General features: G+C 48.3%; 1 protein-coding gene across 1 annotated transcript in view; it reads right to left on the reverse strand.

Moving 5' to 3' along the window:
• Positions 1–505: 505 nt before the first annotated feature.
• LOC138283496 (multidrug and toxin extrusion protein 2-like) overlaps positions 506–15,614 on the reverse strand; it is a 401,042-nt gene continuing 385,933 nt past the window's right edge. The window contains exon 6 of the mRNA XM_069221438.1: positions 506–793. Coding sequence (XP_069077539.1) covers positions 570–793 — 224 coding nt within the window. The 3' untranslated portion in view covers positions 506–569. The remainder of the gene's footprint in view (positions 794–15,614) is intronic.

The raw sequence follows: 15,614 nt of genomic DNA on the forward strand, positions 1-15,614 counted from the left end.
ATTGCAAAGTAGGGATTGACACCCTAACCCATGTTAACCCATGTTTTTTTATTGCTCTTTAGGTGGGTAGTCAAACTCATTTTGCCATAGTCAATAATAACCTTAAATAGTTTAATGTTATATTTGTTTGGAAGCATACTTTCAATACCAACATAAAAAGTAAAAATCTCATACTTTGAAATTTATCCAGATATTAAAAAATATAGTTTGAGTTTTTAAATGTGCGCGTGAGGTTGAGTTGTGGGCTTCAGGTTTTTTTTGCTAGTGGCCCCTGCTTTCTTAATTAATGCACTTGGCACAAACCTGCCCTCTGCATGAGAGGGAAGCGAATAAATGATGTTAGGATCTCAACGATTGTCTCACTCATCAGATGACTTCCAGAGTGGATTGAACTGAATTCCTGACATGTGCTCCCAACTCAATAATTCTTAAAGCAATCACTAAAGCCTGACAAGGCAACATGAAATAATAAATGGAGGACTCTCACTTCTTTTTCTTTGTGTTTATTAGACATTGTTTGGTGTTCTCTGGCAGGGCTTGTTTTTAAGAACTTCACATGTATGGCTTCTCTACAGGTGCACTAACCAGACCCTTACCAACACTCCTATGACTAGTAAGACCACGGCAGCCATGACAAGGAGGCCACGTCTTAAAATCAGAGTCTTCATGGGCAGAAAATCACTTTTGGTTGCATCCAGTGGTGAAGATAGGTCATTAACTGGTTGCTGATCCGAGGGTTGCCCGTTTGGGACGCTCTCAAAAAAAAGAATCCTACTCCGATTATCTTCTTCCTCTGGAATACATAAAAACAAAATACGTTAGATTGATATAAAAATTGTTTTGTACAAAGATGACTACCAGCTTTTGACAATTGAACGAGCAAATATAAAAATTGCATGAAGCACTAGTGAGTTTGGAATGCTGGAAGTCTGAGGAAATTGAAACGTATTTTTTAGAGCATTTGGAATCTTAGAACATTTAAAGGTTTGTTCTTGATTTCAAATATCTTTAACGTTTGCCATGAAAAGTAAGAAAAGTGAAGGACTGCAAACAACTAATTTAAAAACCTTATTTTAAATTGAAAAAAAAATGTATATATATATATATTCACTTAAAAAAACAAGGGTTACAGGGACGTTATAGTTAGGTTCTGATTTTACTTGTACAAAACCTTAAAAATTCAGCAGTTATTGTTAGAGTTATCTCCAGTAATTATAAATCGTACCTGAGATAACTGTAACATGCATTCTCACTTTGCATAGTTTTTTCATCAATAATTTACTGCAAATATTACATTGATATTATCAATGATGCTATTAAAGATGTCATGAGTGCTGTAACTTGTTGGGTAATTAGCAGTTGTAGGTGGCTGGCCTGGTTTGTAGTGGTTACCTAAGGTACGTACACCTTATACCAGGTCCAGTTATCCCTTATTAGTGAAATGTAGGCAGTGTTCTAGAAGCTAAGGCTGTCTAGTGGTAGCTGTAGCAGAGCAGCTTAGGCTGACCTAGGAGACATGCAAAGCTCCGGCAATACCACTATAGTTACCCAGTACTTATACACAACAAAAGACAATACTCAGTGTTACCAAAAATAAAGGTACTTTATTTTAGTGACACAAGGCCAAAAATATCTTAGAGGCAATACTTTTTCTGGAGGTAAGCATTATACACAATATATACACTAGTAACCAAAATCAGGCAAGTGAACAGTCATAGAATAGTGCAAACAGTAGAAAATACAATAGATTGCAATGGGCCTAGGGGCAACACAAACCATATACTAAAATAGTGGAATGTGAATCACAAATTACCCCCTAGGCAAGTGTAGTGTCTAGAGGAGCGCTGGGAGTGTAGGAAAACACCAAAGGTAAATAAAGTACCCCACCCCAGAGCCCAGGAAAGCAGGAGTAAAGTACAGCAAGTTTCCTCAGGACACACTTCAAGTCGTAATAAGAGATTTTGCAAGAACCAAGCAAGACTGCAATCAACAAACAATGGATTCCTGGACCTGAAGACCCGTGGAGAGAGGAGACCAAGTCCAGAAGCCGAAGAAGAGTCCAGGAAGGAGAGGTGCATCTGCCAACCTAGAAGATGGTACAAAAGTGAATTCTCCGGTAAGAAGACGAGTACAGAAGAGCTCCAAAGAAGATGGCTGCGGGTTTCTGCTTGGTGCAGGTGCTGTCCTACATCAAGTTTTTTGGAGGCAAACTGTTTGAGTCGCTGGATTCTGCAAACAAGCCTTGGTTCAAGCAAGTATGCAGTTTGTGTTAAAAAGGAGCTGCCTGGACCCAGGAGGGACCTGGGAGTCTCAACGTGGACTGAAGAGACAGAGGGGGCTCTCAGCACTTTAGAGAGACCTCAGAAGACCAGGCAGCACCCACGGGAGTCCCAGAACATGGGGATAAGGAAGATGCAAAGTGTGGTCATCGCAACACTACAAAGGAAGGTCCCACACTGCCGGAGAACAACTCAGCAAGTTGTGTGTCACAGGATGGAGTGCTGGGGACCTGGGATACACTGTGCATGAAGGATTCTTGGAAGAAGTGCACAGAAGCCCAAGGAGCCTGAGAAGAAATGGTGCACAGGGGTACTGTCGCAGCAAGGGGAGGAAAGCTCTCACCTCCACCAAATTTGGACAGCTGGACCTTAGGACAGTCTGGGTCACGTTGGTCTACCACCTGTGTTGCAGGGAGCATTCTCGTTGTCAGGAGAGGAGTCCCAGAGTACCGGTTGTCATTGCAGAAAGGTGCCTGCAGATGCAGGGAAGTGACTCTGTCACTCCACGGGAGATTCCTTTGGTTCTTCAGGTGCACAATGAAGGCAGGCAGTCCTCAGAGTGTGCACACCTTGGAAATTGTTGCAAATGCTGGCTGGAGCTGAAGTTGCAGGTCACAAGAGTTGTCCTGGATACTTTGTTGCACTTACAACAGTTCCTGGAGCAGTCTGCGGTTGATCTGACGGTCAGAAGCTGAAGCAGAGGATGCAGAGGATTCCTGGAGGAGTTTTGCAATCTGAATCTGAGGAAACACCCAGAGGAGAGTCCCTAAATAGCCCTGAGAGGGGGATTGGATACCTACCCAGGTATGCACCTATCAGGAGAGGTCTCTGACATCACCTGCTGGCACAAGCCACTCAGAGGTCTCCAGAGTGTCCCCACACCTTGGAAACTAAGATGGCTAACTCCAGGGACACACTGGAGTATCTCTGATGGTCATTCCCCTTTCCTTTGTCCAGTTTCACACCAGAGCAGGGACAAGGGGATCCCTGAACCGGTGTAGACTGGCTCATGCAAGGAGGGCACCATCTGTGTCCTTCAAAGCATTTCCAGAGGCTCTGTGAGGCTACTCCTCTCAAGCCTGTAACACCTATTTCCAAAGGGAGAGGGTGTAACACCCTCCTCCCAAAGGAAATGCATTGTTCTGCCTTCCTGGGATTGAGCGGCTCAGTCCCCAGGAGGGCAGAAACCTGCCTGTGAGGTGGCAGCAGCTGGGGCTGCAGTGGAAACCCCAGAGAGCTGGTTTGGCAGTACTGGGGGTCCATGGTGGAGCCCCGAGGGTGCATGGGATTGCCCCCCAATACCAAATTTGGAATGGGGGAACAATTCCATGATCTTAGACACTTCACATGGCCATATTCAGAGTTACCATTGTGAAGCTACATATATGGATTGACATATATGTAGTGCAAGCGTGTAATGGTATACCTGCACTCACAAAGTCTGGGGAATTGGCCCTGGACAACGTGGGGGCACCTTTGCTAGTGCAAGGGTGCCCTCACACACAGTAACTTTGCACCTAGCCTTCAGAAAATGAAGGTTAGCCATATAGGTGAATTATAAGTTACTTAAGTGCAGTAAAAATGGCTGTGAAATAGTGTGTGCACTATTTCAGTCAGACTGCAGTGGCAGTCCTGAAGAAAGGTTTGTCTGAGCTCCTTATGGGTAGCAAAAGAAATGCTGCAGCCCCTAAGGATCTCCTGGAACTCCAATGCCCTGGGTACCTAGGTATCATATACTAGGGACATATAAGGGTGGTCCAGTTTGCCAATTAGACTTGGAATATGGAGTCACTAAACTATAGTGACAAATTTGGAAGGTAGCGAGAGCATAAGCACTGGAGTTCTGGTTAGCAGAACTTCAGTGACACAGTTAAGTATATTGACAACACACACATAGGCCACAAACTATGAGCACTGGGGTCCTGGCTAGCAGGATCCCAATGAGACAGGCAAAACACACTGACAAACAGGCATAAATTGGGGGTAACATGCCAAGAAAGATGGTACTTTCCTACAGCAGTTCATGGCTTGGGCGCGAGTTATAAGTACTTGAGATAACTCTAAATATAACACATGAATTTCCATGGTTTTGTGCGTTTAAAATGTGAGCCTAACTATAACTTCCCTGTAACCTTTGGTTTTTAGGTGAATTTCTATGTTTCTTTTTAATTCTATTTCTTAACTATAACATCCCTGTAACCTTTGTTTTTTTCAGTGAACATCTATGTTTTTTTTTTTAAACGTAAAGTAATTTTAATCACTATATGTTAGTTCAACCACTGGCCGTGAGCGCGCAGGGGTTAGCCAAAGGGCCTGGCATGTGGCCAACCTCCTATATTCACCCAACCCCGAGTCCTGCATGCCCTTTGACCATGTGCAGTGTGGTTTGGCTGCATGGTTTGGCCTGCAGCCATGCTTTGCAGCCCACCCCTTATAACGAACGACAGAGGTTTCTATTCTTTGATGAATTACAAACTTAGAATACTATATTTTAGGACAAATTTTACAAAATGTATTGGTCAAGTAAAAAGAGTGCAATTACATTTCAGTATATATCTTAAATATCTGAAAAGTAATTAAAGCAGGAATGTGAGTGCTGACACACCTACACTGCAACCCCAACTTTCAGGGAAAACGCCTGAGACCTTAAGCTCTAGGCGAACGGTGAATCTTTGCTATTTTGCTATCTTGCTGCCAAAAAGACAAAAATGTCCATCACTAGAACTGTTCAACAGTAAAAACGCTAGTAAAAAAACACAGAAATTCTGCATGAGATACCAGATTTTGAACCTTCAACCTACCGAGTGACAGTCCAAAAGCTTTCCCAGTAGGCCAGATGTCACTCTTTTCTGATGTGCACCAAAAACTAACTATAACATTCAAACAAAACATCTTGCTTGTGCACTGCTTTGAAGTCTATGGAGACACTATTGATATTGCAATGGTCTCTCCATGAAATAACTTTAAAGTGGCATGCATGCAAGAAGTTTGCTGCCAACAGAGGACAGCGGAGGGAGCCTGAAGGCCCCTGTGGTTCCAGCCATCTACCCGCATCAAAACAGCAGCTACCTGCTTGCAGGAGCAATGTTTTTTTCTGTTTCCCAGCACACATATTTGTGTGCTGGAAAACAGATGAAAACTGTGCTTTCTGCAAGCAGGAGCTGTTTGAAAGCTCCCACTTGCAGAAAGCAAAGTTATGGTTGCTTTTGCTTGGTGGGAGCAGTCAGCTCCCACCACGTAAAAGCAAATAGCTACCTCCCAAGGGTGGGTAAATCAGGAGGTAGCAGGAGCCTGGTCTGGGAGTGGCAGTCTGCAGGGCCATCAATGGCTCCTTGCAGCCCTCCAATGTTTATTTAGTCCCAAAGAGGTGGTGGTGCAACAAACTCCCTTACGTGCAGTCCCCAGGACTGGGGGGGGAGGGTGTGGCCCCCTGTTCTAATAAAGTACATTTGCCCCGTGGAAGAGCCAGATCCCTGTGCACATCCCTCCTTTTATGAGCCACCATTCCCCCAGGACACCCTGGCCTCTTTTCTTTATCTTTTTTTCTGGACCTCGGCTCAAGCCGACTCCCAAAATGACTGCCAGCACTTACTTGTTGAAGTGATGTCGGCCAATCACATATCAGCACAGGGACAGTTGGATCTGTGGATCCTCCTTTCTCTAGGTAGCTAAATTTTTTAACCTCTAGTATCTCAGAAACGATTGAACTGCTCACGAGTATCTGGCTTCCTGCCAAATTTGGTGTAATTCTGGTTGTATGCGTGCTTAAAGTCCTCACAGGAAAATCTTTGGGAAAAACGCATTTTGGGACTCCCCTTTTTCTCAGCCCCCACATGATGGATCACCCTGAAACTTTTAAGACAGCAGCTGAACCAATAGTTGTGTTAGTTTTGAAAATTATGTGAAGATTTGTCAAGCGGCGCCAAAGTAATTTGCAAAACAAAAAACGCTTTTCCTATGGAAACTAGGTCTTAACTATGACTAGCTAGTGGCGACTTAATATATACATACATACACCCACACACATATATTACTGGTGGATGCCACTAGGTAGTTATAGTTTGGACTTATTTTCTATAGAATTTTTTTATTTTTTTTTGCTAATACTTTTGGTGTTGTTCGGTGAGTCTTAATGAAATGTCCCAAAAAAACATGACGCTCACTTCAGCTGCTGTCTGAAAAGTTTTGAGGTGATCCAGCAAACGGGGGCAGAGAAAAAAGGGGGGGTCCCAAAATGCTTTTTCCCCATGCATTTTTACATAGAGATTTTGAACAGGAATAGCGGCTGAACCACTGGACGGATTTACACCAAATTTGGCAGAAAGTTTGCTCTTGGTCCAGAAAGCGACCTCTTCATCATTTGCTGTAAATCTGTTCAGCAGTTTTTGAGAAACTAAAACAAAAACCATATTTGTATGTGTAGGAATGCAAAGGCTCTGCAAACCCTCCTGACCTTGTGCTGAGATCTGATTGGCAGTAAACACTTAAAAAAGGAAGTGTTGGCAGCCATCGTAGGACTTGGCTTCAGCCAAGTCCCAGAAAAAAGATTGAAAAAAGGAAAGGGACCAGGGTAGGGGCACCCTTACCCCTCTGCTTTGGTGAAAGAAAAAAAAGCATTTTTTAAAAACATTTTTCAGAGAGTCGCAGCAGAACCACTGAAAATTAAAAATAAAACACAAACCCAGGCCCTGCGCTTGTTTTGTAAACAGCTGCCCGGTGGGCCAGGTTCTGGAGGCATGTCAAAAATAAGGAGGGGGTGCACAGGGCCCCCATCCTGGGCTTACTAAAGCCCCAGGGTCTGCCACCTCCCTGGGGCTCATATCATATTGAATGTGGTGGGTGGGGCACACCCTGGGGAGTACCACCTCCCCAGGGCCTAAATGCCTTTTTTGAAGTAGGATGGGTCCTCTGAACATCCCTCCACGTCCCAGGAACCACCACTTCCCCAGGGCAACTTTCAACAAAATGTGGGGGTCTGCATACCCCCCCGTGCAGCCCTGGGGACCGCCAACTCCCTGGGGCCAACTTTAATTGTATGTGGGGCATGCATGGACCCCCACACAGCCCCAGGGACTGCCATCTCCCCGGAGCAAGTATTGATTGAAATGCAGGAGGGCCGCACAGACCCGGGAACTGCCACCTCTTCAGAGCTAATGTTGAATGACATGTGAGGGGGCCACGCAGCCCCCACAGTCTTGGGGACCACCACCTCCCCAGGGTAAATGTTGAAAGAAATGCAGGGGGTGGGGCAGCCCCCCCACATTCCCGAGGACCTCCACCTCCCTGAGGCTAAAATGAAAGAGTAAAGGGGGTCCATAGCAGTCCCCCTGCCCCGTTGACCACCTTCCCAGGGCAAATTCTAATGTTGACCCAACTTGAGGAGACAATATTGGCATGGGGTCTCAGCCCCGGGACATAGCTGTTTGCTTTGACTTGGCGGGAGTTTTGACAGCTCCCACCAAGTCAGAACAAACAGTCCAGTTCCAGCAAGTGAGAGCTGTCAAAGAGCTCTCACTTGCTGGTAGTGGAGGTTTCCTCTGTTTCCCCACCTGTAAACATGCAGGTGGGGAAACCGAGGAAACTATTGCTCTTAAAAGGGGGAGCATCTTTAGCAGGTCCCTCTCCGTGATAGCATTGCTGGCTCCCAGAGGAGACATGGCCAGGCCCTGGGGGATAGAGTCATCGGGCCGAGTTCAACCAGCCTGTGGAGGGGGGAGGGGGGAGGGAGGGCCACACAGCCCTCCCCCTTAAAAAGTAAAATGTTCAGGCCGGACCCTGGGGGATGGGGTTTGGGGCCAAGATCGGAATGAGGAGGGGAGGCCACGCAGCTCTCCTCCACCCCAAACAATAAAATGTTAGGTGGGGTCCATGGGATGGGGGTCCCAGGGGCCAAAATCAGTCGGGGAGGGGTGCTGTGTGCCCCCCTCATCAATTTTATTTTTAGATGTCTGGGCCCTGGGGGATGGGGTCCCCGAGGCTGAAATCGACAGTGGAATGTGGCTACGCGAACTTGTGGTCAATTATTGCTCTCACAAGGGGGAGCATCTTTAGCAGATCCCTCTCCGTGATAGCATTGCTGACTCCCAGAGGAGACATGGCCTGGCCCTGGGGGATGGAGTCATCGGGCCGAGTTCAGCCTGGAGGGGGAGGGCCACACAGCCCTCCCCCTTACAAAGTAAAATTTTCAGGCTGGACCCTGGGGGATGGGGTTCCTGGGGCCGAGATTGGAATGGGGAGGGGAGGCCACTCAGCTCTCCTCCACCCCAAACAATAAAATGTTAGGCGGGGTCCATGGGATGGGGGTGCCAGAGGCCAAAATCAGTCAGGGAGGGGGGCCGTGTGGCCCTCTCATCAAATTTGTTTTTAGATGTCTGGCGTTGGAGGATGGGGTCCCCGGGGCTGAAATCGACAGGGGAGTGTGGCCACACGAACTTGCGGTCAACTCCCACTGAGCATGGCCAAAGACCGTGCACAGGTTGGGGTTGGATGGTTAGGGGATTCGGTGGCAGGGACTAGCTGCAGACCAGGCCCTGCGGCCAACCGTTGCCACACACAGCCAAAGGACTAGTGCATTGGTGATTGAATTAAAATCTAGTAATGTTAAAAAACATAGACATTTACTTGAAAAATCAAAGGTTACATGGACATTATAGTTAGGCTCATTTTTTAAATGTATAAAATCATAGGAATTCACCTGTTATAGTTAGACCTATCAAAAACAACAAGTGATGGACGGAATGCTGAACATTGTCAAACACTCACCCCCAGTCATAGATCTGGGTTTAATCCATCGTTCTTTTGCTCACCATGCCACCCCAGTTTGGACCCAGCCACATGCAAATCAGTCTTGACCCTGTTCCTCATGGGAACAGTCCAGACCGAACTGCCAAGCCAGGTCCTCACTGGACCGGAAACAAGCATCCTGGGACCGGTTTCGGGGTTTCACCCCTCATCAGCCAGGCTAGCTTGAATCCAGTGGCCTGGGAAGCACGGGACCCACGTCTGGGCATACCCTTCCCACTTAGGGCGACAAAGCAAAAACAACAAGTGATGGACGGAATGCTGAACATTGTCAAACACTCACCCCCAGTCATAGATCTGGGTTTAATCCATCGTTCTTTTGCTCACCATGCCACCCCAGTTTGGACCCAGCCACATGCAAATCAGTCTTGACCCTGTTCCTCATGGGAACAGTCCAGACCGAACTGCCAAGCCAGGTCCTCACTGGACCGGAAACAAGCATCCTGGGACCGGTTTCGGGGTTTCACCCCTCATCAGCCAGGCTAGCTTGAATCCAGTGGCATGGGAAGCACGGGACCCACGTCTGGGCATACCCTTCCCACTTAGGGCGACAAAGCAAAAACAACAAGTGATGGACGGAATGCTGAACATTGTCAAACACTCACCCCCAGTCATAGATCTGGGTTTAATCCATCGTTCTTTTGCTCACCATGCCACCCCAGTTTGGACCCAGCCACATGCAAATCAGTCTTGACCCTGTTCCTCATGGGAACAGTCCAGACCGAACTGCCAAGCCAGGTCCTCACTGGACCGGAAACAAGCATCCTGGGACCGGTTTCGGGGTTTCACCCCTCATCAGCCAGGCTAGCTTGAATCCAGTGGCATGGGAAGCACGGGACCCACGTCTGGGCATACCCTTCCCACTTAGGGCGACAAAGCATTCCGTCCATCACTTGTTGTTTTTGCTTTGTCGCCCTAAGTGGGAAGGGTATGCCCAGACGTGGGTCCCGTGCTTCCCATGCCACTGGATTCAAGCTAGCCTGGCTGATGAGGGGTGAAACCCCGAAACCGGTCCCAGGATGCTTGTTTCCGGTCCAGTGAGGACCTGGCTTGGCAGTTCGGTCTGGACTGTTCCCATGAGGAACAGGGTCAAGACTGATTTGCATATGGCTGGGTCCAAGCTGGGGTGGCATGGTGAGCAAAAAAACGATGGATTAAACCCAGATCTATGACTGGGGGTGAGTGTTTGACAATGTTCAGCATTCCGTCCATCACTTGTTGTTTTTGCTTTGTCGCCCTAAGTGGGAAGGGTATGCCCAGACGTGGGTCCCGTGCTTCCCATGCCACTGGATTCAAGCTAGCCTGGCTGATGAGGGGTGAAACCCCGAAACCGGTCCCAGGATGCTTGTTTCCGGTCCAGTGAGGACCTGGCTTGGCAGTTCGGTCTGGACTGTTCCCATGAGGAACAGGGTCAAGACTGATTTGCATATGGCTGGGTCCAAGCTGGGGTGGCATGGTGAGCAAAAAAACGATGGATTAAACCCAGATCTATGACTGGGGGTGAGTGTTTGACAATGTTCAGCATTCCGTCCATCACTTGTTGTTTTTGCTTTGTCGCCCTAAGTGGGAAGGGTATGCCCAGACGTGGGTCCCGTGCTTCCCATGCCACTGGATTCAAGCTAGCCTGGCTGATGAGGGGTGAAACCCCGAAACCGGTCCCAGGATGCTTGTTTCCGGTCCAGTGAGGACCTGGCTTGGCAGTTCGGTCTGGACTGTTCCCATGAGGAACAGGGTCAAGACTGATTTGCATATGGCTGGGTCCAAGCTGGGGTGGCATGGTGAGCAAAAAAACGATGGATTAAACCCAGATCTATGACTGGGGGTGAGTGTTTGACAATGTTCAGCATTCCGTCCATCACTTGTTGTTTTTGCTTTGTCGCCCTAAGTGGGAAGGGTATGCCCAGACGTGGGTCCCGTGCTTCCCATGCCACTGGATTCAAGCTAGCCTGGCTGATGAGGGGTGAAACCCCGAAACCGGTCCCAGAATGCTTGTTTCCGGTCCAGTGAGGACCTGGCTTGGCAGTTCGGTCTGGACTGTTCCCATGAGGAACAGGGTCAAGACTGATTTGCATATGGCTGGGTCCAAGCTGGGGTGGCATGGTGAGCAAAAAAACGATGGATTAAACCCAGATCTATGACTGGGGGTGAGTGTTTGACAATGTTCAGCATTCCGTCCATCACTTGTTGTTTTTGCTTTGTCGCCCTAAGTGGGAAGGGTATGCCCAGACGTGGGTCCCGTGCTTCCCATGCCACTGGATTCAAGCTAGCCTGGCTGATGAGGGGTGAAACCCCGAAACCGGTCCCAGGATGCTTGTTTCCGGTCCAGTGAGGACCTGGCTTGGCAGTTCGGTCTGGACTGTTCCCATGAGGAACAGGGTCAAGACTGATTTGCATATGGCTGGGTCCAAGCTGGGGTGGCATGGTGAGCAAAAAAACGATGGATTAAACCCAGATCTATGACTGGGGGTGAGTGTTTGACAATGTTCAGCATTCCGTCCATCACTTGTTGTTTTTGCTTTGTCGCCCTAAGTGGGAAGGGTATGCCCAGACGTGGGTCCCGTGCTTCCCATGCCACTGGATTCTAGCTAGCCTGGCTGATGAGGGGTGAAACCCCGAAACCGGTCCCAGGATGCTTGTTTCCGGTCCAGTGAGGACCTGGCTTGGCAGTTCGGTCTGGACTGTTCCCATGAGGAACAGGGTCAAGACTGATTTGCATATGGCTGGGTCCAAGCTGGGGTGGCATGGTGAGCAAAAAAACGATGGATTAAACCCAGATCTATGACTGGGGGTGAGTGTTTGACAATGTTCAGCATTCCGTCCATCACTTGTTGTTTTTGCATAGTTAGACCTATCTCAAGTAACTATAACTTGTGCCCTAACGCAACTATTACTTGCGCCCACAAATTACAGTACTCATGACATCTTTGATGATATCAATTTAATATTTGCAGCAAATGTTTGATGAAAAACTGGGCAAGGTGGGTGCACAAGTTATAGTTACCTCAAGGCACAAGTTATTGAGATAACTCTAACCATAAAAGGCAAATTTCTATGGTTTTATATGTTAAAAATGTGAGCCTAACTATGAAGTCCCTGTAACCGTTGACTTTTTTTCAGGGGCGTTATAGTTAGGTTCAGATTTTACACACACAAAACCATAGAAATTCAGCACTTATATTCACCTGAGCTAGATCTTTCGACCCTGCATAGGTTGTAGTTGAACCATCCACACAAATTCAAGTAAATCAATTACTTTACACAGTATGACTAATGTGGCCATAGAAGAAAAACTCCAGTCAGGTATAAAGTTAAGGGGTTTAGTAAAAACTTAAGCTGAAGGTCATGTAGACAACTCACAAGCAAAGTTATAAATATACAAAATCACTAAGGGTTGTCCAATGTGACAAAATAAGTTCAGATGACCTAACATTAATAGAACTAAACATTCAACAAGGACAATACAAAACATCAACAAGATTATCTAAGAAACGTAAAATAAACATTGCTCAGTTTTAATAAGCATGAATTCAATTCAAATCGTCAAATTCAATTTAGGCTGGGCACAGGGAAACCGTACTGTAGGCCAAATTAGGGAAAAACATGTGTGGGCAGAACACATGCGGGCAAAAACTAAAAAGAACAAAAATAATTTTGAATAAGGTAATCTCTGGCCACAGGCTACTGACTGAGGTGGGCAAAAGGGAAAACGTCAGCATGTCAGAAGCTCGGTCAAGAGTCTTCTGCATGGGTTACAAAGAAAATCTCTAAGTCTCAGCAAAGCATCTCAAAGAGGCAAAGGGAGAGCGAAAGATACCTCTCCAAGGGGCTCAGCTTCTTACTGTCTGGAAACTTCTCTAACAAGATCCTGATCAAAAGAAAATCTGCTCTAAGCCCAACTGGTCATCGGTATATAAAAGTTCATATGGCAATCTGATTCGTTTAGGGCAACAGTTCATTTTATGTTGGAGGGGCATCATCCATTAGAAAAAGGATCACATGACTCCGAGTTGAACCAATCCCATTTCTTCCCAGGTCTGTCATGACAACAGCATCCATCCATGTAGCTTCCCACAAAACTGAAACAAATGTTTAAATTGCTAGTCCACAGTTCAGGATATTTAACATCTATGATCAAATTTGTACAATTCTCTATGGGGGTCATTCTGACCTCGGCGGTAAAAGGCGCTTACCGCCGGTCAGAAGACCGCCGCGGGCGCAGGGAAACCGCCACGGTCATTCCGACCCGCAACAGGCAAACCGCCAAAAACCCGACATCCACAAAAGTCCGCCACACCAACGGCCAGCGAAAAACTGGCGATGACCAAACCTCCACCGTCATGCCAACAGAAATACGCCCATTCCATTCCGACCCACGAATCCACACGGCGGTCTTTCAACCGTGGTATTCCATTGGCGGTATACCCCTCGCCACGCTCAAAATACACACACAGCTCCAAAACACTGCCACATTGGACATTTTGAAATACACACACCTGATACACATACAAACACCACTCCCACACACCCAACACAATATAAAACACACACCCACAACACCCACAAATCCTTATGACCACCATTTATTGACTAAGGCCAGAGAGAGACACTACCAGCTAGTACAGAGCATTCACAGGCACATAACACCATCACTCACACAACATCCACGCACAAAACACCACATACCACCACACTCACCTCACTCATCACCACAAACACCACCCCACACCTCATCCACACCACCCCATGGCACCCCAAAGACACCCCAGGTTTTCAGACGCTGAACTCAGGGTCATGGTGGAGGAAATAGTTCGGGTAGAGCCCCAGCTCTTCGGGACACAGGTGCAGAACACCACCATTGCCAGGAAGATGGAGCTTTGGCAAAGAATAGTGGACAGGGTCAACGCTGTGGGTCAGCATCCACGAAATCGGGACGACATCAGGAAGCGGTGGAACGACCTACGGGGGAAAGTGCGTTCCATGGTATCCAGACACAACAACGCGGTGCAGAAGACTGGCGGCGGACCCCCACCTCAACCCCCAGAATTTACAACATGGGAGGAACAGGTCTTGGCGATCCTGCATCCTGAGGGCCTCGCAGGAGTAGGCGGAGGAATGGACTCTGGTAAGTCTAATCTCAACTACTTCATCCCCCCCACCAGCATGCCAAATCATACCCCCACCCTCCCCCCCACCCCATCACACATCCTCCTTGCTAATGTCTCACCATCACAACCCATCCATCCCAACACCAAGCCCTGCATGCGACCACAAACCATGGACACCCATCACCTAAGCATGCCCACTACACATACCCATCCCCCCCCAAACCACCATCACAACAGCCCCCACAAGGGAATGCCAGCACTGGGGTACACGGGCACACACCCATTGCACGCTATGGTACACACAGAAGCAGTAAACATACTCTTATACCCCTGCAGGACCCGAACGCCACGACACCGCCCAGGAGGGTCCAGAAATGTCCATTCCACCCCCCGAAGAGGCCCACAGTGATGACAGCAGCTCTGTCTCCCTGGACCCAGATGACCAGCCCGACCCATCGGGGACCTCGGGACAGTCGGTTCCCCACAGACAGCCACAGGCCACAGCAGACCTACCCCCCTCTGGGAACACCAGCACAGCTCCCACCCAGCGGGCCCATGCCTCTGTCTCCAGGACACGTCAAGCAGCGGTGTGTCCACCACTACAGGGCACCCAGGTTAACCCACCACCCCAACAACAACAGGGACCTGGGGGCAGTGGTAGTGGGCACACGGTCCAGGGGACAGAGGCCCAGGGAAACAGGGGAACTGGGAGGGCTACTGTGCGACAGGGGGGGGGACAGGCCCAGGGAACCCACTCTCCACAAGGCCCTATCCTCCATCATGGGAGCATACCACCACTCCCAGGAGACGATGGCGACGGTCCTGGACAGGTTCCAAGAGATCCAGGTACTGCAGGAGGAACAGTTTATGGGGTTCAGGGAAGAACTCAGAAACATCAGTTCCGCAATGGGCACCATCGTTGTGGCTCTCAATCAGATTGTCAGCACATTGCGGGACCATGTGGCACCACAAAGGGCCCCTGTCACTAGCATGGACCAAGAACAGGCTACCACCTCCGCCAGCGCTAGTGGACAGGAGGCCCCGACACACGAACAACAGGCCACCAGAACCCCACCCCCTGCAGAAGGAGAACCACCCCGCAAGCGGGGCCTGAGATCTAGGAAGAAGACAGAGTAAGATGCCAAGATCCCCGCCAGGAAAGGATGCCCCCTGATTGTCATCCCACTGTCCCACATTGTCACCCTGTCCAACCTTAAACTGCCCCTGCTCCACCTTGCACAGGCATATGGACAATGCACCTGTGAGACTGAAAACATGGACTCTGACATGGACATTCCTCCACCATCACCCATCACCGAAATGCAACCATTACCCAAAAATTAGCACTTTAATAAACACACTTATTGCACAAAAATAATCTGGAGTCTGCCTGTATTTTTGAACAAATGTATTACACAGAACCGTGCCA

Source organism: Pleurodeles waltl, chromosome 3_1, assembly GCF_031143425.1.
Source record: "Pleurodeles waltl isolate 20211129_DDA chromosome 3_1, aPleWal1.hap1.20221129, whole genome shotgun sequence".
NCBI lineage: Eukaryota > Metazoa > Chordata > Amphibia > Caudata > Salamandridae > Pleurodeles > Pleurodeles waltl.